Raw genomic sequence first — 27,596 nt, 5'->3', positions numbered from 1 at the left:
GCTCTCCTCCAAGTGTGTTGAGCTCCAAACAACATTTTAAAGAGCGTCAGCAGAAAGAGAAGCAGAAGTGTGTTCCCTGATGTGGTGAATGAGCCGGAGTTAAATACAGCACTCACACCTCCCTCAGTCTCAGAGTGGACACGGGCGACCGATCGAGAACGAGAGAATGAGAAAGAGAAGTTTTCTCAGGATGTGGTGAATGAGCCGGAGAGTTAAAAACAGTCTCTACCCTTCTCTGTATCAGTGAATCAGTCTGGTTTTGAAGATGTTGCTGTGTGTGTATCTACTCTACTGTTTGCTGCAGGTGAATTCAGGTGAGTTCTACAGTAACTCTGAGGTGTTCTTCATGGAAACATTGTCCACTTTTACTGCAGTGAACTGGACAGAACGTGTAGGAGGTGTATGTTTATGGTTTTATTATTATGATTAATATTATTAGTATTTTCTATGGCTGTGTCCTCTGTGTCTCTCCTGATGTCAGTCCTGAACTCTGACTGCATTCTTGGGTGAAAATTAACTGCTTGTTGAATGTTGGTGTAAACTCTGGGTTACTTTTAAACATGTGTTATTTATCTTTGCCTTGATTCAGAAAATGAACAGAAATGATCAAAGAAAGTGTGAGGAGAGCTTCTGTTGACTACATTTGAGATTTTACAAATGTGAACTTATTAATTATTATTTAACATTAATTCACTGCTGAATGTAACAACTCTGTGGCTGAAAACTCTAAATAAAAGAGCAGCATGGATCCTGCTTTACTTAATAATTATAGATTTATCTTAAATATGTTTTAAACTAATTATTTGAACAATTTCAGTCTTTCACTCAATAACAGTGAGACAGTTGTGGCCCATGTTCCAGAAAACCTCAGTATTGATCTGTATTGATCTTATTAGATCTTAGAACAGTGTTTAATAAAGTTGATCACATTTTAATTCACAGAATTTAAAACTGGGTTGGTCTCTGTGGCTCAGGGGTGAAATGTTTGTTTATTGTTTATTGTCTCAATGGAAACTCTTTCATGAAAACAGTAACATTTCTAGTGGAGTTCCACAAGGTTCAATCTTAAGGCCTCTGCTCTTCTCTTTAAACCTGTCAGTCCTAGGTGATTTCATCAGAAAACATGAAGTACATTTCTACAGCTGATGACAGCTAGTTATTGTAACTCCTTCTGAACAGTAAAACTCTGACAGGTTTTCGGCTGTGTGTCAGATTTCTCTCAGTGGATGTTGTGAAATGTTCTACAGTTAAATCAAGAACAAACTGAAACACTGTTGAAACTAAAACTCAGCAAAAGCAGATTTGTGAGAAACTAGTCTCCACTGTGTCATTTCCCAAATCTGAGAAACAAAAGCATGGTGTAACATTAGACTGTGCTCTGTTTTATTCCTCATGTAAACACAGTCACTACAGTGGGGTTTTCTCTCTGGAGAAACTCTGCTAAAGTGCTGCACAGAAACGTGTTGATGTGTTTGTTACTATCAGGACTGATTACTGTAAAGTCCTCTGAACTGGGCTTCCTAAGAACACTGTCCATCCTTTACAACTCCTCCATAACACAGCAGCATCAGCAGAATCTAACACACACTACACAGAGCTCCTCTCGCTCCCGTTCTGAAAGAGCTCCACCAGCCCACTGTGTCTTTTAGGAGACATTTTAAACTCTAAATCTTCCTACAGCTCCTGTTTACCACAGAATACAGTCTCTGTTTATGTTCCAGCATGTAACACTACATCTGTAGATCCTCCTTCATCATCCTTCAGTACAATGTAGTAAACACAGAGAGGCTCTTTCTGTGATTATATTTCTGAACTGTGGAGATCTGTTCCTCTTTTAATCAGAGTCCAGCTCAGTGCAGGCTTTTAATAAACATCTGAACACTGCTGTAAATTAAAATCCTTTAGTTTTATTTTGATGTACAATAGTAATTAGAGCTATGGTTACACATTAAAAATGTTTATTAATCATTTTATGTAAAACACTGTCAGTTGCTGTGAATAAGAAAGGTGTCCTATAAAGATCTTTATTAACACTATTTTCCTAATATTTTTACTGAGATCTGCTACAAATGTTGAAATACAGTGTTGTGTTGTAGTCAGTAGTTTATTAGACTTCATCTATTTCCCTGTGGTTTGTTCACCGTCAGAAAAACTGTCTCTGTGGTGGAACCCTCAAGAGAACACACTGTGTATCTTTAATTAGGAACAGAACTGTACCATATTCTATTGTAGCTGTAGATTTTAAAGTTGTGTTGATCACACCCCGTTTCAGCTGCAGGACTTTTATTGTGTTATTTTATTCTCCACAGTTGTATAATGAAAGATTACAGAGATCCCCCTCTCCTTCTGGAGAAGAGAATGTAATGAACCTTTAGGGAACACAACTGGACTCTAACACCACTGCTGTACCTTCAAAGATACACTACACTGTTTTGTACCATTTTTTCTGAGAGTGTAGCCGAGCTTGAGCTGATAAAACTATTTGTGATGAAGCAGAGGTCAAACTGAACTCCTCTCCATTTAAAGTTTATCAGAAAACTGTAGCTGTTTGGACAGAACGGATCCATCAGCTCGAGCAGAAACAAGGATTCACCTTCTGAAGAATCACGTATGATGTGTAATAAATGAGTTATAAACAAGTCTGAATGTCTTTCACAGATAAATGTAGTCCTGTGTGAAACAGCTCCAGATTGTTCTACATCAAATCTTGGCTGTGGCTCTAAGTTGTAAGCAGTTGTTGTTGTGTTGTGGTTGTTGATGTGGTTGTTTCAGATGTGAGCGGGTGAATCACACACAGCTCTACACTGACGTCCAGGTTTGGTGATTTACAGCTGGACTGAGACTGAGCTGGAGCTGCAAGAGTTAAAGACTGTAACACAACTTCTGTTCATTTTTCTGCAGGTTGTGAGGTAGATCGAGGTCAGAAACCAGACATCAGTAAATCAGTTGGAGACTCTGTGGTGCTGCCCTGCTCCTGTACAAACCCCAAGGATAAATCAGACCCAGTACAGTGGGGATATACAAAGACATTCAGAGTAGGAAAATATGAACCTGAAGTAATGGTGTTTCCAGAGGACGACAGACAGAGTCAGCGCTACAGAGGCAGAGTTCAGAGAGAGATCCAGAATCCTCCAGGATATTTATCTCTGATCATCTCTGACCTCACTGAAGAAGATGGAGGAACATATGTGTGTGGCGTCAATGGGAAGTTTGCCAGCGCTGTCACTCTTCATGTCAAAGGTAAATCTAACAGAAACACAGCATATGAAATACATCACATAAAATCATCTGGTCTTTTGTGGCCTTTATTAGAGCAGTATGTTTGTGGATAGATGTCGTACAACAGGGGAATGTGTTGTAGTCTGTTCCTGCTTCAGTTCCATTCCTCCTCTCTGTGATCAGTGTTTTCTGTGAATGATCATCACTTCCTCCTTCAGTCTGAGGAACTCTTCACATTAACGGCTGTAATCCAGTTCTAATGATGGTAATAAATCAGTAACTAGCCTTTGTTGATGTGGTAGCTCAGTGTTTATTAAGCAGTTATGACACAGTAACAGATGCAGTGTTAGTAATTAATAATCCAATCCTCTGCTCTCTAATAGTTTGACTTGTGTTCAGTTCAGAGCATCCTTCCTCATGAAGTGTGCACTACCTGCTGTGTGTTACGCTCCTGAACTGATCAGTGTGTTTCTCCTGTAGAAAAATAAGATGGAGCTGGTGAATGGTCTGTAGCTGATAGACTGAGTTACTGATGCACTTCTCCTTTATTGTGTTGCTTTGTGTGGAACACACTTCTTTTCCATTCTTTCCTTTTACTTCGACATGTTCAGCCTCCTGCTGTGTTCAGAGCGTCTTTACATTATGACCATCGTTACCATCATTAACCACTAATTACTACTTCCTGTGTCCCTCCAAACACTGATCTCCTATTGGTCCATGGGTCTCAGTGGGACTCTCTGACAGACCCTCACAGATACAGTTTGAACAGAGCTCAGCGCTGGACTGAACACACCCGCACACAGTGTGGCCAAAAGTCTGTAGACGTCAGGTTCAGACTGGGTCACTGACATCAGAAAGTCTCCCCGTGTCTGAATACTCACACTTGCTCCCTCACACCCCTCGTTTGTGCAGGCCCACTTAGATGTGTGAGGTTGTAGAGTGTCCTGTTCTTACACTCCTCAACAATGGTTCTCACAAGCGCCCCCTATGTGCACATGATGCACCTCTATCTTAAGTCCACATCAAACAACACTTTATTCCACAGTGAGCCTGTGACGTTCTTTGTAGAAGCCAATATGAAGACGCCTTGGTGAGTGGAGAAACATTAACACTTTTATTAAAAGTAGACTCTTAAGGTGCCTCTCTTTAAAAATTGCTTAATTAACTGCTAATTAAAGTTAAATACTGAAATTAAGGGAAGAGTCCTGTTTAACTTGGTGTAATGATATAAAGGTTCATAAATGTCAGACTGTTCAGGACTGTGCCCGATTAGAGAAAGCCTGTTATTGTCTGTTCGTAACAAACTACAGAACTGAAGACTACACTTTACTGAAATGACACTGTAGCAGCTTGTTTACATCAGAAAACTGTTTACATTTTATCAATCAAAAGTAACGTACAGTTGATAAAGGAGCAGGACGTCGCTGGGAACCAGTCCTCACTGCAGAAGTATGTACATTTCTGTATGAAAGTCTGATTGATATTTGGTGCTGTATATAATGGAGATCCAGTCACAGTCTGATTTAATAAACGTACTGAACAACCCACGTTTTCTGGTGTTGTGGCTGGAATTATCCAGACGTAGTGTGAAGTTAAACAGATGAAATCATCAGAAGGGCATTAAGAGAGGAGTCCAGTGTGTTGGTGAGGATTAGACACAGACGAGATGACTTCCGCTTTGTAAAATAATGCACACACCAGATGTTCACAGATGTAAAATGCTAAGGGGGTTTTAATGAACAGGGGCCCACAGGGTTTAACAGAACTAGTTGTCAGTAAGAGTAACATGATAGTGCCCACAGCAGACGTGGGGAAAAACAGACGCCTAAACAGGAAACAAACCAGAGTCTAACCCAAACAAAACAAAACAAAACAAACAAAACAGAGTCTAATTATTAAAGAGTAATTAATGGTGAATTCTGGTTCTGATAGGCTCTGGACCCACCGCGACCCTGAACTGGATAAGAGGTTACAGATAATGAATGAATGAATGAATGAATGAATGGTCATAATGTAAACACCTCTCTGAACACAGTGAGGAGGCTGGATCATTAGATTCTTAGCAGGAGTCTTCAGAGATTACAGTCTATTCACAACAACACTCCTAGGATCCTGATGATAGTGTGGAAATATGAACACATTACACCCATTCTCCATTCTCCTCACTGGTTTCCTGTCCCTGATTGGGTTAAATACAAGATTCCTCTCTTTACTCAGCAGTGTATTTATAGTAATGCCCCTCCCCACTGGACAGATCTGCTCATGTCATCTTCTGTGTGTAACATCCTTCAGACTTTCTTTCTCTCTCCTTTAAACAAAGTGGAACATAGCGTCTTAATTCAATAATGGATCATCAATAACTGATTAATAACATCATTAATAACTCATTCCTGACCGTTATCGTGATGTTGTACTTCTCTGATTGACCTCTCACTAAAGCAGTAGTCAGTAAACTGTGATTAAAGCAGGGATCAGGAGCGACAGGTTCCTGTTGAACTGATGTGAACAGAGGACTGAACAGTGTGGTGTAAATCAGTGAGGGATGTTAATATGTTGTAGACTGTAGAGTGATGGTGATGATGTGTTTGTGTGAATCTGCAGGCTGCTCTGTGCTGGAGATCTGGGATAGATCCGTCACCAAATCTCCAGGAGAGTCTGTACTGCTGCCCTGCCCCTGTCCCAGTGACTCCAACATCACACCAAGGACAGTCACATGGAGCTTCTCAAAGGAAGGACAGAGTGAAGTAAAGACCCCAGTGTCTAATGATACAGGGTCCTACAGGAGCAGAGTCTGGACGTTTGATCAAGAAAAGTCCAGGAATTTCTCTCTCCTCGTCTCAGACCTGACTAAAGAGGACAGTGGTCGTTATCTCTGTACGGTCTACGAGGACAATCCACCAGCTGTTGAACTAAAGGTCACAGGTCAGTCACTGAACTCATTACATAGTGTCATCATTTCTCTCACTGTCTCAGCACCAAGGTTTGATCCAGAATCCTCTCTCTCTCTGGAAATGTAGTAAACACATCTGCTGTAATTACTGAAGTGGAATATCACTGAATTCTAATAAAACAATAACACAAAGTTACTGCAGCTCACAAAAGAAGACAATAGTCTGAAAATCAGCGTCTAAAGTGTGTTCAGAGCCAGTGTCAGACTGCCACTACAAATGGAATGATTAGAACAGCTTACTGTTATAAAGGCTGATGTTTTATAGAGTTTGTAGCTGAAAGGGTTCCTCAATGAACTCAAGTCACTTGGCATCTCAGGAAAAACTATCCAGGCCCCGAGCAGAAGTAACAACCAGCAGAGGGCAGTGCTGGGGTCAGTGGACATCCTGGGATTAAGCCCCATAAACCCACCCCGATATTCCTGACACATTCATATACACTGTATAAACAAACACAGTTGATATCTAATGTCCAGAGAATAAAGACTGCTTCAGAAGAGTCCAAGAGCAGAAACACCTACAGGTTTGTCTGTGGACAGCACTCACTTCCTCCTGGCTCTCACTGTGTTTCTGTTCCTCATCATCATCATCATCATCATCATCATCTCTCATGTTGCTCTCTGCTCTCACTGCTGCTCACACTCTTGATCCAGTAACAGTCAGTGTCAGTAACCAGAAACACTCAGTAATCCACTCAGTGATATTTCACAGACACACACTCCCTTTTACTGCCCTCAAACACTTATTAACCTCTTCATGGACAGGGAAAATAAACTACACAGTCTTAGAAACAATGCTCTAATGTTCACACTGCTCTCATCTGTTCATCTGCTGTAAACTCTCACCGAGCCGTGTCCATTTCAGGGGCTTCACTCTCTCACCTCACATTGTTTTTCCTCCTCTCTCCTGTGCCCTGTGTCTCCATTCCTTGAGGTCTTTCTCCATTTCTCCTACATTAATTCTGATTCCATTCCTTCTTTCCTCTCAGTTCCTTTTCTTTATTCTTTTTGTTTTATACTTTATTTCCTCCTCTCGTTTCTTTCTTATTCTGATTTCCTCCCTTTATTCTTCTGTTTTTATTTCACCCCCTCCATCCTCCTTTTTATTGTCCTTATTCCTATGAAAACGTCAGCACACCGTAAAAACAGATATAATGAATGTAACTAGGGACAGTCCATAGGAAAACTAAATAAGGTGATAATATTATTGATGGTGGTAGAAATATACAGCAGAGCCACACAACAACTTTGCACTTTGTGGGACATAGTACCGTTTCTTTATGAATTCCTGATAAACAGAGGAACAGTAATATAATAGTAACTGTGATTTCTGAAGTGCTCTCTGTGTAACTCTTCCACAAAATCTAACGTCTACAAAATGTTTGTCTCCTCTCTCAGTTCAAACACAGGTTCAGTTATTACTCAGTGATTCCAGTTTGATTCCATACTTTAACTCTGACCCAGGTCAGTCCTCCAAAGAACAGGAGAGTGTTGTTTGGGACGGGGCTGTGAATCCTTTAGAGGAGAAGGGAAGCAAAGGTTGACCTGTGAATTACAGTGACTCCAAAGCAGTGCTAATGGATGTAGTGCTGATTAATTAAACGTGAACAAAGATCCAGGGCTTCGTCACAAACATTAGGTGCTTCATCCCCATAAGCCCCCCACAGCACCACCGTTTACAACAAGAAACATAGCATTTAAAAGAACATTATAAACAATAACTAAATACAGTTCATATTTGGAGTTAGAATTTTTCTTCATTATTTTACAACAATGAAGTCAACATCGATCCCAAAAGCCCAAACTGTTCATGTGGAAAGTCTCTCTCAGTCCACATCCAGGTCTTAATAACAGTTACAGAGATGACGGGGTGTGTTTCAGGACACAGTGTGATCGACTGAACGGTGAAAGTGAAATAAAGTTCAGTTTCAGACTCCAGCTCCTCTACCGTTCACAGAGCTTCTTCCGCTCGGGGACGAGGCTGTGGACGGACGCTGGTCTCTGGGTCGATCCGGAGCCGTACAGAGGGAGAGTCGCGCCAAAGGGAGTCCAAATGCTTGGTGGTCACGTGACCCGTGCAGACTCCAAATAGTTCCAGGAAGCTGTAGGCGGCCAATTTAAAGCCATAGAGTCAGGGAGAGAAACTGCACGTTTTTGGTCAGTAGTCATCAATAAATGCATTGATTTACAATATTTCTACAGCACATCGACCTGTGTGTGTGTGGGATATCTCTGTTACATGTGTATTCCTGCTGTTGACTGCATTAAAATAATAATGAAATGATAATTAGTGCTGTACTGTAGTCAGTATGAACACCCTCTGGTTTCTTTAGTTAGAGGGAGGTGAAGAGATCAGATCAGTTAAGGTTAGTTTTCTAACACATCATGGTGGTTTCATGGTGGTTCCTATACGGACCTAATCTTAAAGGCTAATGTAAAAACTATGATGTCAGGTCGGACAGAGGTGGAGCCTTCATGTAGAAATCTAAAAACGGTACATTAATGTATCACATCCAGCCCAGACGTTAAATCACATTTGTTTGAACACATACAAATATTTTAGGTTCATTACCACAATTAATAAATCTCTAAAGAAAAACACTAGAATTGTTTAAACAGATAATGTCTGGTTCAGTTCAGCAGAGGGAAGCTGTTACTGAAGATTACAGCAACAAATAAAATGTGTGAAATAACGGTCAAACACCTTTCACACAAAGAACACACCTTTGGGAAGATTATTGTTTTATTCAAAAGGAAGAAGACAAACCCAGGGTGGGACTCGAGGTGCAGGATGAAAGTGCTCTTTCTTTACTCTTTAAAAGTCTCAGATCCACTTTACCCCCTACTCTCCATCGTCACAAAAACAGTTCTGTTCCTAACTGTTGTGTAACTTTAGCTTAGTTTCTATTACAAACTGAGTCCTCATTTCACCTGCTCCACAGCTCTACATCATCACCCAGTTACATTTAACACTTTCTCCCCCAGACAAACACCACCCTACAATCACTTTTCTCTAATCCCCCAATGGAATAAACCCAGTAAATGACATTATGAGGTACTTCCAGCCGTTTGTTGTTGTGTTTATACTTTACTCAGAGTCCTGTAGCATAATTAACTGTTAACGTTCCCCAAAGCTACTCATTTAGAGGGAAATCCGCTATCACACTTTAACACACACAAATGTGCTGAACATATTCAATATAATTCTTTAAACACACATCACACTCCCCTCTGTTCTGATGTAACTCTACGGCGCTGGTGTCTGCCGCTGACATCAGGGAACTATTGAGAGGCCCCACAATACGCCATCACTGTAAAAAAGGGTGCATTGGAGTCGACGGAGTTCCATCTCTCTCGCTCTCGCTTTCTACATGTTTGTCAGTGCATGTAGTGGGAGGGGGAATGGGGATAAGAGCTGCTTAGCCAGCGGCCTGGCGTTAAAGTGGCGGTAGGTGTGGAGTGTTCGGTGGAGGAGTGTGGTTTGGCGGTGGGGGCGGTGGTGGGGTATAACTCCATCCAGTCGTCCTCCAGAATGAACAGTGCTATTGTATTGTTTCTGGATGAGGTAGAGAAGGGGAACACACTGGTGGAGAGAGGCATTGTGCTGAAAGACACGCACACTGCCGTGTTCCCTCTCGTGAATCCCGCCAGAAAAGTTATTTTGAGTAACGTCCCCCCGTTTATCACAGATGAGGTTTTAATGCGAGAGCTCTCTAGACACAGCCAAATAGTCTCAGCCATCGCCATAGCCACAGCCATTTTAAAGGGAATTATGACTCACTGCAGCAGTGGTGGGACATTGGCAAAATCCATATCCAGCAGTTCTGTAAACAGTACACTCTTGGTATCACAAAGAGCATTAATCAGACTCTTGATGAACTTCAAAAAGGACATAATGTACTTCCAACTATTGGTCGACTCAAAGGGGGAGCCGTGTCACATCCAGACTCTCCGTGGTAGAAAATCAGCCTGAGCAGAATTGCTGGGTGTCATTGATCAGATCTCAGTTTCAGTACATCTCTGAGATGGATGCCCCATCGAAGTATTTCTTCAGTTTAGAGAAAAAGAGTGGACAAAGTAGGTTCATCCACTGTTCGGTTGATGGCCGGGAACTGAAGGACGCAGCAGAGGTCAGACAGAGGGCTGTACAGTTCTACTCTGAGCTGTACTCCAGCGAGTTGGAGGAGAACACATCAGTATCTCTGTGTTTCTATGAAGGATTGCCCCAGTGGTCACCAGAGCAGAATATGGCTCTGGAAGGGGAAGTTACAATGCAGGAGCTCCAGGTGGCTTTACAAGCTATGTCCACAGTCCGAAATGCACTCACTGAGGAGGATTGGACCCTGCTGCATGGATGGACTCTTGACCAGATCAGCCCAATAGAAGGAGATCCATTTCCAGTTCTGTGGATCAGCCCCAACGTGACTGTCAGCGAGTCAGAGAGCCCCCTGCTGGACATGGATGGACTGAGAATACTGCATGGAGTTATAGCAGTCAATACCTTGGTTTCCATCATAAATCCTGCAGTGTCCTCCGAGTGTCCATTCTGTTCTTTAAGGGAAACGGATTCTCATTGTTGTACTCAGTGTTTAGACGGGCAGAGCTGCTTGATGTTTTAACAGACCTTTTCTTAATGCTTGGTGAAAGTTTTAATCTTCATTTATTTTTGGTTTTTCGTCACAAACAAAAGAAAAAGTGTCAGCTGCTGAATTTGATCAAAGGTCAAGCAAAATCTGCTCTTTATTTCAGTAGAAAGAAGATGGTGGACGCTGGGGTTTAATGTGATGTTAGTGAGGTTTTTAAAAGATTAGTAAAATCACACATTAAAGTAGATTTCTTGTTTTATAAACAGATGAATAATTTTAGTGGGTGTGAGGAGGAGGTATGGGGCTGTGCTGGAGCTCTCTGCTCCGTAGTTGATCTTTTACTGATGTTTTAAAGTAAACATTGTATATTTTGTTTGAATGATTGATAATAAAGGTTAGTTCAAATTTCTCTCTGTCTCTCTCTCTCTCCCTGTGTGCATGCGCGATTGTGAGTGGAGGTTTGTGAGTGAGTGGTGTGTGACTGAGTGAGTGAGTCTGGCTGTTAGTTGGGTGAGTGAATTCTGAACTTTTCTATCTTTGCTGGTTGTTCGCTAGCTTAGTTGTTTTCATGTTAATTAAAGTGTGTGTTTGGGTTTAGCGCGTGGCGCGGTTGCCGGGGTTTTGCCGGTCGCCATGGTGGCGACGGAGAAAGTTCGTTTGAGCAACTTTCTCGCAGACATAGTATAAAAATGGCCCCCGGGGTGATGTGTTCAGTGGAGGAGTGCAGCTGTGGGGGAGATGAAAGTTGGTTATGAAAGTATCAGGTCTGCTTCTAGAATGAACAGCGCTGTTGTGATCTTTCTGGATAGTACAGAGAAAGCTAACACTATGGTCCAGAACGGTGTAGTTACAAACATACACCAGCTTTACAAACATACAACTCTGATGATTATCTGATCGTGGGGGGTGATTTTAACTGTACTGAGGATGATAACACAGACAGGAATCACACCGAACCTCACGCAGCATCTCAGCGCGCTCTTAGAGAGCTACTGACTCCTCATGACTTGCTTGATGTGTGGAGAGCTTTTAATAAAATTGTTTGACAGTAAACATGAGAGACGGTCTTATGGTGCTGGCCAGATTGGATCGTTTCTACTGCTTGAAACACAATCTTAATATTTTTAAAGGGTGTGGGATTACGCCGGTCCATTTTTCAGATCACAGTTTGGTTTTATGTTCATTTTTTATTGCTAATCTTAAGCCTAAAAGTGCTTACTGGCATTTTAACACCTCCCTGTTGTTGGACATGAATTTCAAAAAAGCTTTTACTGTTTTTTGGACTAGTTTTAGAGCCCAAAAACAATTCTTTCATAATCTGCGAGGGTGGTGGGATTATGGAAAAGTTGAAATTAAGCAGCTCTGCCAGCAGTATACTTTCAATGTTTCGCTGCATATTACCCGGACTATGGAAAATTTAGAAAGTGAAATTTTAGACATTCAAAGACAGAGGAACTTCACAGGACACCGGGATCATACCCAGGTTCTGAAATCTAAAACGGATGCTCTTGGTGGTCTCCTGGGTGTCAGGGCACAGGGGGCTCTGGTTCGCTCGTGGTTTCAGAGCCTGACGCAAATGGATGCTTCATCCAAATTCTTTTTTAGTCTGGAAAGGAGGAATGTTCAGTGCCGGTTTATGCATTCTCTGCGTGCTGAGGATGGACAGGAACTGACTGAGCCCACTGAGATCCGTAAGTGGGCTGTACGTTTCTATGCTGAACTATACAAGAGTGAGCGTAGAGACGATGGGGAACTGGCTGCGGGTTTTTATCAAGGATTACCAAAAATCTCTATATGCTAAGCGACAAAGTGGCCACTGGGAGAGCAGGGCATGGATGGTGGTACTGCCCCTGGTATAGATGGCCTTCCAGTAGAGTTTTATAAGGCCTTTTTGCCAGAGGTGGGTTCGGATCTGCTGGCAGTTCTCAATGAGAGCCTGACTGATGGTCTATTGCCCCTAAGCTGCAGGAGGGTGGTGATCACCCTGCTGCCTAAGAAGGGCGACTTGCAGGACCAGGAAAAAGCTTTTGATAGAGTGAAACACCACCATTTGTGGCGCACTCTTGAATTATTGGGTTTTGGGCCGTCTTTTATCAATATGAGTACTGTACAGAGACATTGAGAGTATGCTAAAAATTAACTGTGGGTTGAGTGCCCCTTTTGTGTTCTGTCGAGGTATACGTCAGGGTTGTGCCTTATCAGGAATGTTATACTCCCTGGCTATTGAGCCTATGCTACACAAGCTTCGCTTAGAAATTGAAGGTGTAGTGCTGGAACAGGAGGGGCAGCTTCGTTATCAATTGTCAGCATGTGCGGACGATGTAATGGTAATGGTAAGAGGGCAGAAAGACATCAGAAAACCTGTTTCTATTGTCTGAGATTTTGGGGTGATATCAGCTGCGAGGGTGAATTGGAGTAAATGTGAAGCTCTGGCAGTAGGACAGTGGACAGGGTGCTACCTTCTTTACTGGGTAATTTAGTTTGGAAAATGGGGGGGGGGTGGTAAAGTATCTTGGGTTTTTTATTGGTGATGACACTGTTCAGAAGAAAAACTGGGATGGCGTGGTGGAGAAACTGACGGGTCGGCTGTTCAGATGGAAATGGATTCGGAGAGTGTTAATAACCTGGTTGCATCAGTGCTGTGGCACCGGCTGTCCTGTGTGGATCCTCCTGTGGAGTTGTTGTCTCGGATACAAGCGCTCCTGGTGGATTTTTTCTGGGACAGACTTCACTGGGTCCGACAAAGTGGGACAGACTTCACTGGGTCCCAGGCAGGAAGGAGGGCAAGGCCTGGTGCACCTTGCGAGTAGGATGACAACATTCTGCCTGCAGTTTCTGCAGAGACTTCTGGCTGGCCCTGCTGATCTAGTGTGGAGAGAAGTGGCTTGCACCATCCTATGCAAGGTTGATGGACTCGGCTTGGATACTGCATTGTTTATGACAGACTATAAACGACTGCATCTTGCTGGATTACCTCTTTTTTATCGGGGGCTTTTTAAAATGTGGGGACTTTTTAAGAACCACAGACTGGAGACTACTGCCTCACTTTTTTGGCTGTTGGAAGAGCCGATAGTAAAAGGGGCTCGGTTGGACGTGTCTGGGGATGGTGTACCGGGCCTTGCTTTGATGCTCTGTAACTCTGGAACAGTGACATTGCGGGACCTGGTGGGTGTGTTAGAGCCAGGCTTGAATGATATCCAGAATGTTGCCTCTGTACTGGGGCTGAGGTCCCTCTGTCAAGCTAAAACCATCACTGACATGTGGAAGGATAGGCTGTCTTTGGAAGAACTGTCCTTGCTGCAAAATTACAGTAATGGGAGTATAGTACCCAACAAGAGGGACCTTTTCCCACGTACTGCTCTTACTCCTGACTTGGACAGAGTATCGGGCCCTTTGTTGGACCTCTCGGGCCTGCAGGACTTGGATCTTCACACTGTGTCAGGCCGAGGTTTATATAGATGTTGTGTTAAATTGTTGAATAAAACAGTGTTGAATGGACGGCCTGGCACAGTGTGGAGGGACAAGCTGGGGGTAGGGACGGAAAGATGGCCTGTCTGGAAGGTATACATCTAACAAAGAGGTCTGGGGATCTCCAATGGAGTATCCTACATGGGGTCTTAGCGGTGAACTCTTTCTTTCTGTTATAAATCCAGAGGTCAGTGATAGGTGTGCATTTTGTGGTCTCAGAAAGACCATCTTTCACTGTTTTTTAGACTGTTCAAGGCTTAAGTCCCTTTTTCATACATTTGTGCTTGTTGGGCTGGTTATCAACAAAAACACCGTGTTAAGTGGCAGCTGCTTAATTTCATAGTGGGTCAGGCAAAACTGGCGATCTATAACTCCAGGAGACATAAAATGGAGGACAGATCTGGTCGAGAGGTCTTGCCTTTATTCTTGTCTCGTGTAAAGTCCAGGATTCTCTTTGAGTTTGGTTTCTACAAAACTTTGAATAATATTGAAGTGTTTGAGCTGGAATGGTGTTATGATAAAATACTGTGCAGGGTTGAGGAGGGAGAGCTGATCCTCACAAGCCCTTTGAGCTGAATGCTTTAAATGATACTGTGTTTATGTCTGTGATGTCTTACTGCGTTTGTTTACTGATCTATGTGTTTGTAGATGGTTGAATAAAAGTTATGTTTTTAAAATTTTAAAAAAATCTGTCTCTTTCTCTCTCTGTCTGTCTCTCTGTCTCTCACTCTCTGTCTCTCTCTCTTTCTGTCTCTCTGTCTGTCTCTCTCTCTCTCTCTCTCTCTCTCTGGCTCTGGGCGACATATGTCCAGTGTGGACACACTGCTTATGGATGTCTGTTATTAGACTCACGTTCATGAAAGCTGCTGTAAACACCACTTTTGGATCGATGAATGAAATGTTGATTAGATGTTGACTTTGAGATTGGTCTCATTTTCTCTTGCACTTTAACTAAAGCAGCTCAAGTTCAGAAAGTACATTGTGAAGGAATGAAAATGGATGATGAGGTGTGTGTTTGTTGTTTCAGGCTGCGCTCTGCTGGAGAATAAACAGACTGTAATCATCAGTAAATACCCAAGAGACTCTGTTCTTCTGTCCTGCTCCTGCACTGAGCTGCAGGACAAACCTGTGACAGTGCAGTGGATAACACCACACCATGGAGATCTCCTCTCTACTGAACTCCCTCAGCGCTACAACGGCCGAGTTCAGACGTTTAACCAGAACTCTCCAGGAAATCTCTCTGTTCTGATCTCAGACCTGACTGAAGAGGATGGAGGAAGGTATTCATGCTGGATAAACCAGAACCAGTACCGCCACTTCAGCCTCAGTGTGAGAGGTACACTACTGGATGTCTTTCACACATCACATTCTCACACTTTACCATAAAATATAGTGTTATATGTAAAATAACACCACAGATAAAATACAGCTTTCTGTATAATACACATGAAGCAATCAACACAAATTTGAGACTTTGGGGTCAACACAATTTGACAAAAAGTGTTAAACTACAGGTGTTTTGCTAACTTCTCATGAGTTCAAAGCTGGCAACAGCTTCCTGCTCTATTTCTGATTCCGTAAACTGAGGTAGCAGTTCCATCAAATGTAGACAGACAGAGAAACCAGAGATGAGGAGTTGGAGTAAGGGGTAAAAGGAGGTTTGATAGAAAAACAAGGACCTTCAGGACACAGACTCCTGACGCTATAATGTAAGAACTCATGGTGCACTGGGCAACTGCAGGTATGTAAATGAGCCAAGAGCATGCTTTATGTTCCTGTAGGCTGCACACTGTCAGAACCTCAGGAGAAGACCATTATCAAATACCCAGGAGACTCTGTTCTCCTGCCCTGCTCCTGCAGTGACACAAAGACCAAACCTCAGAGTGTGAAATGGCAGCGTGTAGACTCAGGTGGGACTGAGGTGTCCAGTGGAACAGACGGCTATAATGGTAGACTCCACATGTTTAATGAAGGTCTTCCAGCAAATCTCTCTCTACTGATCTCCAACCTGATGGAGCAGGACGAGGGCACATACAGATGTACAATCAACAACAACCAGTCCATCAGCATCACACTCAACGTTAAAGGTAAAGTAGCACTGACCTTTAAAATACTGAAGTAGTAATTGTACCTGATCATACTGTGGAATTACATCAGAACTCTTCTGAAACTGCAGCAACTAAAGCTGTAAAAATGTTTATTCAATCTACAAATGCTCTCTGAAGTTTATTTACAAACTCTCAGGTGATGTACTCACTTCAAATGCCATTTAAACCAGCCCAAGTTAAAGCCAGTAAAATAACACATAAAAGGCCTTTCCACAGTTTATCAGTAGCCCAGGAGCTAGACAAAGATCTAGGAGAACGGCAGTTATGCACTGTCTTAGAAATCTGAGGATTGTGTATGTAATTTAATTTATGTAATAAATCAAAAGGTAAAACTCCATCAGCTGGTGCACTGTCAGTGACACTTTAGATTCCAAACATGAAGTTATATTTTACTTTGGATACCAGGGTAAATTGGTCTCTGCTAGAGCTGTGCTGCACTGTCCTGGGGGTACAGTGTAAAGCACTGAAAGACTCAGAACGTCAGCTCACTACAAGAGCATAGCTTACCTATTTACTGTATATATCACTGAAGGGCTTGTAGTCTACAAACTTTAATGACTGGAGGTTTCATCTGTTATGGAACTGATCTGCAGAACAAAACATACCAAATGCCAAGGGTCAGTGGGACTTTTGAAAACATCTTTTGAAAAAATATCAAGACGACAAAATCACTTACAAGAACAACACAAACATGAACACAATTGAGAGGTTAGATCAGCATCTTCAGAGTACAGTGAACATTCAGCAATGAAGCTCAATGAAGTGAAGGACAACAGATTTTAGAGCAACACCAAAAGAAACATTCTGGAACCACCACAAAGCTGAAACGGGTTCTAGCAATGGTGACTAAATTTATCACAACGTCAACCTACTCAAAGCAAACACAGCATAAGATCCAGGAAAAGACCACTTTTTAACAAATGTAAAAGGATAGTGATCACACCATTCATAGGTTTTAATGATATTTAAAAACCAGCCATTGTCACTTTTTCAGTACAAGCAGGGATCCACATGGCGACATGTCTTTCCAGAACCACAATGGACAAGAACTCTAAAGCTTTTCATTAAGCTGCTTTACAGATGACATAAATCAGATAAGGTAGAATCCTCTAGTAAATGTTCTTGGTTTGAATGCTGTGCCATTGTTTATGTTTATGGCATTTAGACAAAAGTGCTTTGTGTTCAGTCAGAGAGTGTATCCTAGCTAAAATACCCTTGAGACACGGACATAACCTGGTTAGTGCTGATACCTAGAAAGAAGATAGAGTTAAGAACAGCATAAGTGCAAAATACAGTTATTTTCAACAGATCAGTGCTCACTTAAGTGTTTCAGAAAGAGACAGGTCTTCAGTCTGTGTTTGAACACAAGAGAATCTGCTGTTGGTGCAGAAAGTGAGAGTTCTATGACCTGGGAACTAAGACAAAGGAGTGTCTGTTGGATGTGATTTACTAGAACCACAATGGACACCTTACAGTTTCTCACTGAGCTGCTCTACAGGTGAAATATGCAGAACAAGGCTCTGGTTAGATCTTTGTTTGAATGCCATGCCAATAACAAGTTTAGCACTTCTGTGCCTACAGCATGTCCACTCTGCTTCTTTTTCTGGCCCCTGCTAACAACGCTTTGAGAAAACATAGCTGTTATTTTTATGTCACAACATTTTGCTCCTTCCACTGTACGCTTTGTGCACTTCTGCCCAAAAGCTGAACTGGAGCCATTTTAATTGAATAGCATTAACCACAAGGCTTTAGCCACTGTGAAAGTACAAGAATATTTGCACCACACTCACACTCATTCTCCCAGGGTCCCTCCGTCACATGCAGCAATGCATCACTTCATTAGATAGATAGATAGATAGATAGATAGATAGATAGATAGATAGATAGATAGATAGATAGATAGATAGATAGATAGACTGATTGATTGATTAATCCCAGAGGGGTACAGAAAGGCAACACTGTGCAACACGGCTGATAAAAACTCACAAAATACATATAAATAGGTAAAAAACTGCCAATAAGATTAAAATAAATCTAAGACCTACAGAAAATATGTTCATGTACAAAGTGCAATAATAGTGAAATGTTCGTTCACTGTGTAGAGTATAACAGGGAAAGTGTCAGTGCAATGTAAACATTCAGTGAGGAATACGTATAAATGGTGAGTGTAAATATTACTGGACATAGTACAATTATCTTGTACTCAATGCCACTCAACAATGTCCTGACAAAGAGAAGAAGAGTTGTACTGTACAAATGATCTCCTTTACCGTTCCTCACTACAGCGGAGCTGAATGAGTCTGTTGCTAAATGTGCTCCGCTGTCTGACCAGTGGATTATGGAGGGGGTGTGAAGGGTTGTCCAAAATAGCCATAAGTTTAAGTGTCCTCCTTTCCACCGTCACCTCGAAACTGTCCAGAGAGTAGCCCAGGACTGAGCCAGCCTTCCTCATCAGTTTGTTGAGCTTGTTTGTGTCTCCACCTCTGATGCTACCGCTCCAACATACAGCTGCTAAGAAGATAGCGCTTGCAACAACAGACTGGTAGAACATCTTCAGCATCTTGCTGCACACATTACAGGATCTGAACTTCCTCCAAAAATAAAGTCTGCTCATCCCCGTCCTGTACACAGTCTGTGTTGGTCTTCCAGTCCGGTTTGTTGTCAAGGATGACACCCAGGTATTTGTATGATACCTGTTAACATGAACAACACAGCGTCAGGCAGCTGCTGTTTCGTCCTCGTTTGAAGAAAGGTGCACCTGAGGAGCCTCTCCCTCCACAGTCACTTCAGTCACCCCTGAAAGAGTCTATTTTTAAAGTAAAAGTCCACACTTATTCATGTTTCTTCTCCATGCTGACTGGATCACTGTTTAAAGAAGGCTGGAGGCTATTTGCTCGACAAAACCCACAATAAACAGAACACTATACAGAGTTTCATATAAAAGTAAACACATTCAAAACCCCAAAAATAAACACATTGACACACTGCAAATAAAATGAAAAGACCAAACCCAAACCAAATTGTGACTCGTCTAACTTTATAAAACAACCCCAAACAGCCGTTATGTAAATGAGCCACATTAGTGTATGCTTTATGTTCCTGCAGGGTGTACACTGACACAATCACTGGAGGAGGTGATCAGTAAATACCCAGGAGACTCTGTTCTCCTGCCCTGCTCCTGCACCGACCCCAACACCAAACCTCTGAGTGTGAAATGGCAGCGTGTAGACTCAGGTGGGACTGAGGTGTCCAGTGGAACAGACGGCTATAATGGTAGAGTCCACATGTTTAATGAAGATCTTCCAGCAAATCTCTCTCTACTGATCTCCAACCTGACGGAGCAGGACCAGGGCACATACAGATGTACAATCAACAACAAACAGTCCGTCAACATCAATCTCACTATTAAAGGTAAACTGGCCTTAGATGTGTAGTGGAAGTAGTATGCACACATTGCTGTGGCATTTGCACTACATAGCGGAGTCAATGATTATTCATTATTATTTAATTAATAATTAATTATTTAATTCATTTTGCTAAGCTCCATGTTTGGGAGCCATTAACTAATATGTAGTGTCCTTACCTGTCTTAATTTTAACTTAGACAAATAGGTCATCTTCACATATTATACAGCAGAATTAGCTAGAATTAACTATTATTAATGAATTATGCTCATTGACCCGCCGTGGGTTCTTGACTCTGAAATGGAATCTGAACTAGAAGTTAAAATTCCATACAAGAAAGGTGCACACACAAACAAATAACCAAGGATTGGTTTTATCACACAACTGGTTTATTAATAATAATATCAAATAATGAATATTGATTAGACATTCATATAATAAAATGGATTACAGCGATATATGAGGGAACAGGGAGATTAATATGTGAGGGAATTTCTCTATGATAATTATTGTCCTAAGTTCTAAGAAAGGCTATTGTTTATCCAGCAAACTTTCAGTACCAACCCATGAGCCATGAGAGACATGAGACCATGTGACCTTACGTATCCAGAGATGGACAGGGAGCATGTCGCTGACGGTGCCTTCCGGCATGACTTCCTGGAGAATTGCAGACGCGGGCCTTGTAGGTTGCAACCGCGGGTGTTCATTTTCTCCCGAGGCTTTCAGACGCAGCCGTCGGAGCTGGTGGTGTTCTGAAGGTCTCTGTGGGGATTCTTCGTCGTCGCTGATCTGCTGCCTTGTGAGAGAGAGAGAGAGAGGCACGTCCATGCAGGTCTCTCCTGTGCAGGTTTCCACATCTCAGAAGGTCATTCTGAGGGTGCGTGCAGCAGTCCTCTTCGTGGCGTTGTCGTCGTTTGGAGGGTCAGAGGTCTAAGGTTGCCTTCATGCTCTGGGTGTGGCGTTGAAATTTTGCTAGCGTTAAACTATAGCTCTTCTTAATCTGTAGTTTCTATCTGGACCACGCTTTAAAGGTCCAAGACTGTTTAAGAAAGCCATGAGTCTGACGCCTGCAGAGTCATTTCCAAAACTCAGGTCATTTTACTCTTTTAGCCTTGAAAAAGCTCAAAGAGACAACGCCCCAAGTGTCTGGAGCCTTCAAGTGAAGAGTCGAACATCGGAGAAAAAGGGGCAGAAGCCCAAAAATTTCGAAAAACCTTACAAAGCTCAAAAGCTGGAAAAAGCTTGTGTCATTTGGCGCCACAGGTTTTTAACTAGAGTTTAGAAAACCCGCCCCGAATACCTGATTCGTCCTCAATGAGGGAGAATTGGAGCTTTTCTTGCTCCTGATTGGCTGTTTCCTGTACCTTGGGAGTGGCATCACATAAAATTTATGACACTTGACAAGACAAAGACTTGACCATCCCTGAGTGAATACTTTGCAATATAAAAGATTATATGTTAACACAAAGTAATATAATTAAGAAAAAGATAACCATGTTTCTTTATAATTATTAACCAACTAAACACATAGTATGTGACTAACTTGGTTCTACATAAATTCATATAAACAAAAATGACTTTAAACACATGTAAATTGATTCCACCTATTTTGATTGTCAAAACGGGATTAATTTCAAACAGTTGTGCCCATATACAACTTGTTTTCCATGTAAGAACTTTGGGATGTTTGAGTCTTTTAGAGTTAACAGTCTTTAAAAAGGTGTCCTTTAAAGAGGGCATTGTGGGTTTCAATCAAGATTGAGTCTCTGTGTCTCTCTGCATTCTTTCCTTGACCCTTGGGGTCCTTAAGTCATAAAAAGGGTCTTTGGAGGGGGTTTTACGGGCCTGCTCTGGAGGTTTATCTCACCTTACGATCTTGGTTAGAGATGTCTCTGAAACGAGCTAAAGTTTGGGTATATCAAATCACATCTTCAGAAAGTCACAATTTCGTATTAGAAATTAATACACATTCATCATATCCACTACAGATGTTAAATTACTTACAGTACACAACAGAAGTGAATTTACCACATTTAAATATTAAATAACTGAAACATTTATACCCTAAGCTGACCAGTAGAGTATTCCATCTCATGAACCGAAGTATGCTATCGTAGAAAGACTATGCTGAAAATACAGTCCTCAATGTAGAAAATCAATGCAACAAAATTGAATACACCTTTGATGACTGACACGTTACAAAACCTGTGATCAATGAAACTGTGTACACATGATTTACAGGGGGTGTAGGAAGAGCTTTAGTACCACTAATCAGAGCCACATTGGCCATCCTCCTAAAGTGACCCCACACACAGTGTGCTACTTGCACAATCCAGCTCTGAAAAAGACGGGCAGGTGCTTCAGACTCGGCACAGGGGTTATTTATATCATATGAAAAGAAGCCTGATAAATGTTGGGTGCACATTCTTTCTTCAGACGAAACCCAGTTAAATTTGTTCAGCTCAGATGGAGTCCAGCATGTTTGGTGTGAACCTGGCCAAGACTACCACAGTGAATAGTCCTGTCATGGTTGGGCAGGACAGACAAGGGAGGCAGACGTAAACGCAAGGAAAACTTTATTTAAACAGGACTAAAAACAAAACAAACACGAGCAAGGAGGTTCACACACTAGACACAAAGAAACAGGAACAGACAGGACGACTTTGACAGACAATCATGAACAGGGGTAGACATGGGAGACGCAGAGACAGAGAAACACACATCTACACACACAAGAACCGACAAGGGAACACAGCAAAAAAAAGGGTATTTACACAGAGCATTGACAAGGAACACCTGGGGACAATTGGACAGAGGTGGGACTAAGGCAGAGACAGAAACAAAACAAAAACAGAGCCATGTGCTAAATGAGCAAAAACAGACAGGACAGGGCCAGGGTGTGACAAGTCCTGTTGGTGAAGAGGTGGGACTGTCATGATATGGGGCTGCATTAGGGCAAAATGTGTTGGGGAGACGACATTTATAGATGGCACCATGACTCCAGAAGACTCCCAGTCTCCAGAAGCTTGGCAGAAGGGGAATACTCCATCGTGATAACGATCCAAAGCACACTGCCAAAATCACAAGTTTCTAAAGAGGAATAAAGTAAAACTATGGCTAAATATAGAATTTAAACCTGATTCAACACTTTTGGGGCATTTTAAAGAGGAACACACAGCAACACAATCCCTCCAGCAAAGAGCAGTTGAAAGAATCTCTGAAAAAGTCAGAGAGCACCGGTATCTTCTAAACCGAGGAGGGTTCAGTCTGTCATCAATAATAAATACAGACACTGAGGATTCAAACATTTAAATATTTTAATCTCATTAATGTAAAGCCATACTTCTGTTGCAGTGAGTTCCTACTGTGGGCCTGTCTTTTTAATATAGAACATCGAAACAGTTCAGTTTTTTATTGTACATAAGAGAAACTGTCATACTGTTCAATTTAGAAGAAATTCCTATTCCAATGTTAATTATTTGACATTTGATTGATTTTGCACCTGGGTGTACTCCTGTTGTACACTAGAGGAGATCATCTTTACCTGATCATTTACAGACAGTTCCATCAGAACTAACAGAAGAGTCTGAACTCCTCAAAATTAAAAGATAAATCTAATAAAGTAGAAACAATATGAAGAACTACTACAAAGAGAGAATGTGCTTTACAAAGACAACCGAAGTAAACACAGGACATGCAGACTACAGCACTTCTCTTTTCAATGTCTGAGGGCACTGACAGAGATCTGAAGGGCCTTTGCTGCACCTGCTACTTCCCCATTAATGGTGAGATCATAATGAAAAGTCATACAGAACTGTACTTTGCAGAAGACAGGCCTGAATGAGAAACTGAAATATGAGGCTGAATTGAGGGTAGAGGTTTTCACATTAATACTGCAGACCGTTTTATTTTGTTTAATTTCTGAAATAATCTTTCAAACGTTTCTGAGACAAGACAAGATTTGTGAAGAAAGAAAAGATTTTTGAGCTTTGTCAAGTGTGTTCTCCAGGTTAGTAGTGCTGCACTGTAGCAGGGGGTTCTGGGCTAATTCAGTCTCACCAGTCACAATGACTGTCTGTACAGGATTGATTTATAAATCTTGGTGTGGAGTTTAGAGCTGAAGTTTGTATGTGCACAAAACCAGGAACAAAGACAGTATTAATGAGTTTATTAAGACAAAAGCAAACAGCAGGTATTTACATGTGCAGTGTTAGAGCATGCTGTGTGTTCCTGCAGGCTGCAACCTGTCAGAACCTCGCGAGACGACAATTACTAGCTCTGCAGGAGAGTCTGTTCTCCTGCCCTGCTCCTGCACTGACCCAAACACCAAACCTCTGAGTGTGAAATGGCAGAACACAGACAGAAATGGAACTGAGGTATCTGACGGCAGAGTCCGTGTGTTTAAAGAGCACCATCCAGCAAATCTGTCTCTACTCATCTCCAACCTGACAAAGCAAGACCAGGGCTTGTACATGTGTTCAATCAACAACAACAACCAATCCATCAGCATCAGACTCCAGCAAATACCTTATATTTATTTTATTTAATGTTACACTTATATAACGCCTTTCTAGAAACACAAGGACGCTTTACAATCAACACTCAGCATTCAGTCCACACACACACACACACACACACTGGCAAGATGCAGCAGGTAAACGTGCACAGCGTACTCTCAACCAGGAATGCCCGTCCACCTGGAGGAACGCATTGAGTACTAGGATTTCACCCAGGACAGGTTTTTGTGAGATATATAGAGAAGTTTGATTATTTACAATTTCCCCTCTTAGAAATTGTGCTTTCTGGCTGTATGTAAATATTTATAACATGATTATTACAAAGAGTCATAGATTACAATAATACTGTTACTGTCACAAATAGTCGCTGTCCAAAGAAAAACATTTATCTCCAAAACAGCAACTCTGCAGGAAGAGGAATAACCTTCTTAACTTTCACTCAATGAAAAAAGATTGTATTCAGAGTCATTTGGGAGTGTTTCTATTGGTTCATTCATCAATAGATTTTCACACAGTGTGAAGCACAGCTGCTGTGTTCAAATGATGTAGTAACAAAACACACACACACACACACACACACACACACAGACAGATAGAGGGTTTAAGTGGACAGCGATACAATAATGGATTCAGGATATTTTTAGTAGGAAAACTTTTAATTTAAATCATAGTTATTGATTTAACCGACTTAGAAAACACAAATGTAGCATGGACTTTAGATTTTGATGTTTCCACTTGTTCCACTGATCTACAAATCAGTAATAATTTAAATAACACTGCAGCACTGTCTGAACTCTCAGTCCATGAACCACTTTTACAAACATTGTTTTCTGTATTTTCATAAGGGAATGGCTCCTCTCTCTTGAAAAACTGGGAGCCCATCATCATCCTCTGTGTTTTCATACTGATACTGCTCTCACTGCTGGGAGGAGTTGCTTACAGCTTCTGGAAATACGGAATAGGTAAAACAGAGTGAACTATAATTCCACACCCACACAAACATACAGCTCTATTATCATCATCAGCTCCTCGCTGTAGAACACACTTACAGTCATTTAAAGTCAAACTGAAATGTAATAGAGGAGCTGTTTTAACGTTTGAGTTAATGTCCCTGGTCAATAGGCTCTGGAGGACTACGACAATCAGCAAGAAAAATAATCTTCAGCAGTAAAACCCTTTAACATTTTAGACACAAGACGGTAAAGAAAGACTAGGACTTTAGGAATTATTCTGTGTAAAGAACAGCGTGTCTGTGAGTGAATTAATCAGGTTACATTCAAACTCTACAGGAAGAAAAATAAGGAGTGAAGAAGAAACAGGACAGAGACAAAAGGACATGGTAAAAAATCTATTCTAAATAACTCTAACACCAGCAGCAGAAAGAAAACATGTCTGTGTTCAGTAACACGTCCGATTCTTTACCTTCCTCAGGACTGGGAAACATACACAACTGTAATTTACCAAGGACTCTGTAAACCCACACAAGACCAGGTAAATTTACATTACATTTACATTTAAATTTACACTAGGAAACATGTGTCTGTACGTTCCTTCTGATAATGTGTGTGTGGATAATGTACAACTTAAAGATAAAGAGTTACAGGGTTTCACAAGCAAGGTTTACCAAGCCGTGGCAGACTGCTGGAGCATTTAAGAGACAGGACACTGTAATCATTACATTCTGTGTTACTCTTTTACTGATTGACAAAAAGACAATGCACCAGGAAGGCGTTGTTAGAAATGAATCTTTAAATGTGTTGAATATAATGATGATCTTTATAAGTGATAATAGTAGAGTGAAAGGATAAGTTTATTGTTAAAAACTACTACTGAAGGAGGCGCCAGTGTCCTGTTGAGCCTCCTATAGCCTGGATACAGAGTGAGATACAGCTGGGTAAAGGGGTAATACAAGTATTATATTGTAGGACGTACTACTGCACGTTTGCCCACAGATGTTGCAGCTGGGCCTGTAGATCCTGCACACTCATAGGTTGCAGAAGCTGGTGTCTCAGCTGGTTCTATAAAAGCTCTCTTGGTGATTAATGTGATGACCAAAGCCAAGAAAGTATTGCAATCTGTGAGAGACACGGCTGTGTGCGGTGAACGTTATCCTGAAAAATGCCAGTTTGAAGCCCTGTCTTTTGGAAGTTGTGTAGTATTTCTAAGGCTTTAAGGAAGCTATCAGTCATTTTACCACCAAAGATGTATGTTTATTACATTTAAATAATTATAATTTTACTATGAAATGCAACCCATGTTTAATCTTTGAAAAGTGTCTTCAACAGAGAGGTGACTCCTGGCTATATTTATTAGAAACGCATGAGGGTTTTCATGCAATACTGTCTGAGGGCTAAAAGGTCTTGAATTTCAACAGTGATTTCAGGCTTTGCTCTACACACAGTAAGATTTCTCCAGATTCCCTGAATCCTTCACAGATTATGGACAGTAGACAATGAAAGATATAAAATCTTTGTAAACTTATGTTAGTTTGAAATACTGTTAAATCTTTGACAAAGCTTGTTTGGCTCAAAGTGGTAAGCTATGACCTTTCTTTGAACATTTATGTTTTATACTCCATTCTACCTTTGATATTCTCCTGATAATAGAAAAAGGTTTAAAATAATGCAATATTCACTCTTATTTTGATCCTGTCACACTTTTGTGGACTGTGTTGCAGGAGACAAACTGTGAATTTGTTAAAATGTTAAATATGATTGTATTTATCCTCATCTGAAAATACATTAAACTACACAAAGCCCTCAACAAATAAACACTTCACATTATCTGTGTTCTCTCTCTGCGGTTATTTCAGTTTTCATTCTTTTCAACAAACCCAAGGAAATCTGATGCGTCACGTCCTAAGTTCAGTGTAAAGTTGTTTTTACAAGTTTGTAGTTGAGGTGGAAGTGTGTTTCTGCTTCTCACACAAACCCTTTCACAGGTCGGAGCTCTGGAGAGGCCTTGTGAACAACAGCAGCAGTTTCTGTTATTGTTCTGATCAATGTTTTTATGCCTTTTGTTGTTTCTAGGTTCCCTTGATCATGACACATTCTTACTGACCCATGGTGTCACACACTGGCCGTCTCCCAGTGGAGGTGGACACAGAGCTATGGATGTGTTCAGATCCAGAGAGAGAGAGTGGAGCTGGATTTTGGTGAAAGTGCTGTGTGTCTGAGGAGTGGGGGGAGGGGTGGGGCTCTGGTGAAAACACCAGGTCTGTGGATTTAGATATTAATCAGCTCCAGATTAGAAAAGTGTCATTTATTTTCACTTATTTTACTCTGGCTCTCCTCCCCTTTTATACAAGCGGATAAATCTATTTCCTAAAAGATCTAAACTGTTATTTA

General features: G+C 41.4%; 1 protein-coding gene across 2 annotated transcripts; it reads left to right on the top strand.

Moving 5' to 3' along the window:
• On the top strand, positions 1–27,596 carry LOC136696812 (polymeric immunoglobulin receptor-like). 2 transcript variants are annotated; one of them, XM_066671507.1, is made up of 10 exons: positions 1–314; positions 2,902–3,240; positions 5,821–6,141; positions 15,248–15,556; positions 16,002–16,307; positions 19,434–19,739; positions 25,095–25,211; positions 25,539–25,588; positions 25,681–25,740; positions 27,279–27,596. In XM_066671507.1, the coding sequence occupies exons 1-10, from the start codon at positions 266–268 to the stop codon at positions 27,306–27,308; spliced, it is 1,887 nt and encodes a 628-aa protein (XP_066527604.1). In that variant the 5' UTR covers positions 1–265; the 3' UTR covers positions 27,309–27,596. The 2 variants fall into 2 exon arrangements, with proteins under 2 accessions (XP_066527604.1, XP_066527605.1); XM_066671508.1 differs by lacking the exon at positions 19,434–19,739.

Source organism: Hoplias malabaricus, chromosome 5 (genome assembly GCF_029633855.1).
Source record: "Hoplias malabaricus isolate fHopMal1 chromosome 5, fHopMal1.hap1, whole genome shotgun sequence".
NCBI classification, from domain to species: Eukaryota; Metazoa; Chordata; class Actinopteri; order Characiformes; family Erythrinidae; genus Hoplias; species Hoplias malabaricus.
Note: the sequence above shows the minus strand (reverse complement) of the source record. Positions and strands in the feature narration are given on the sequence as shown.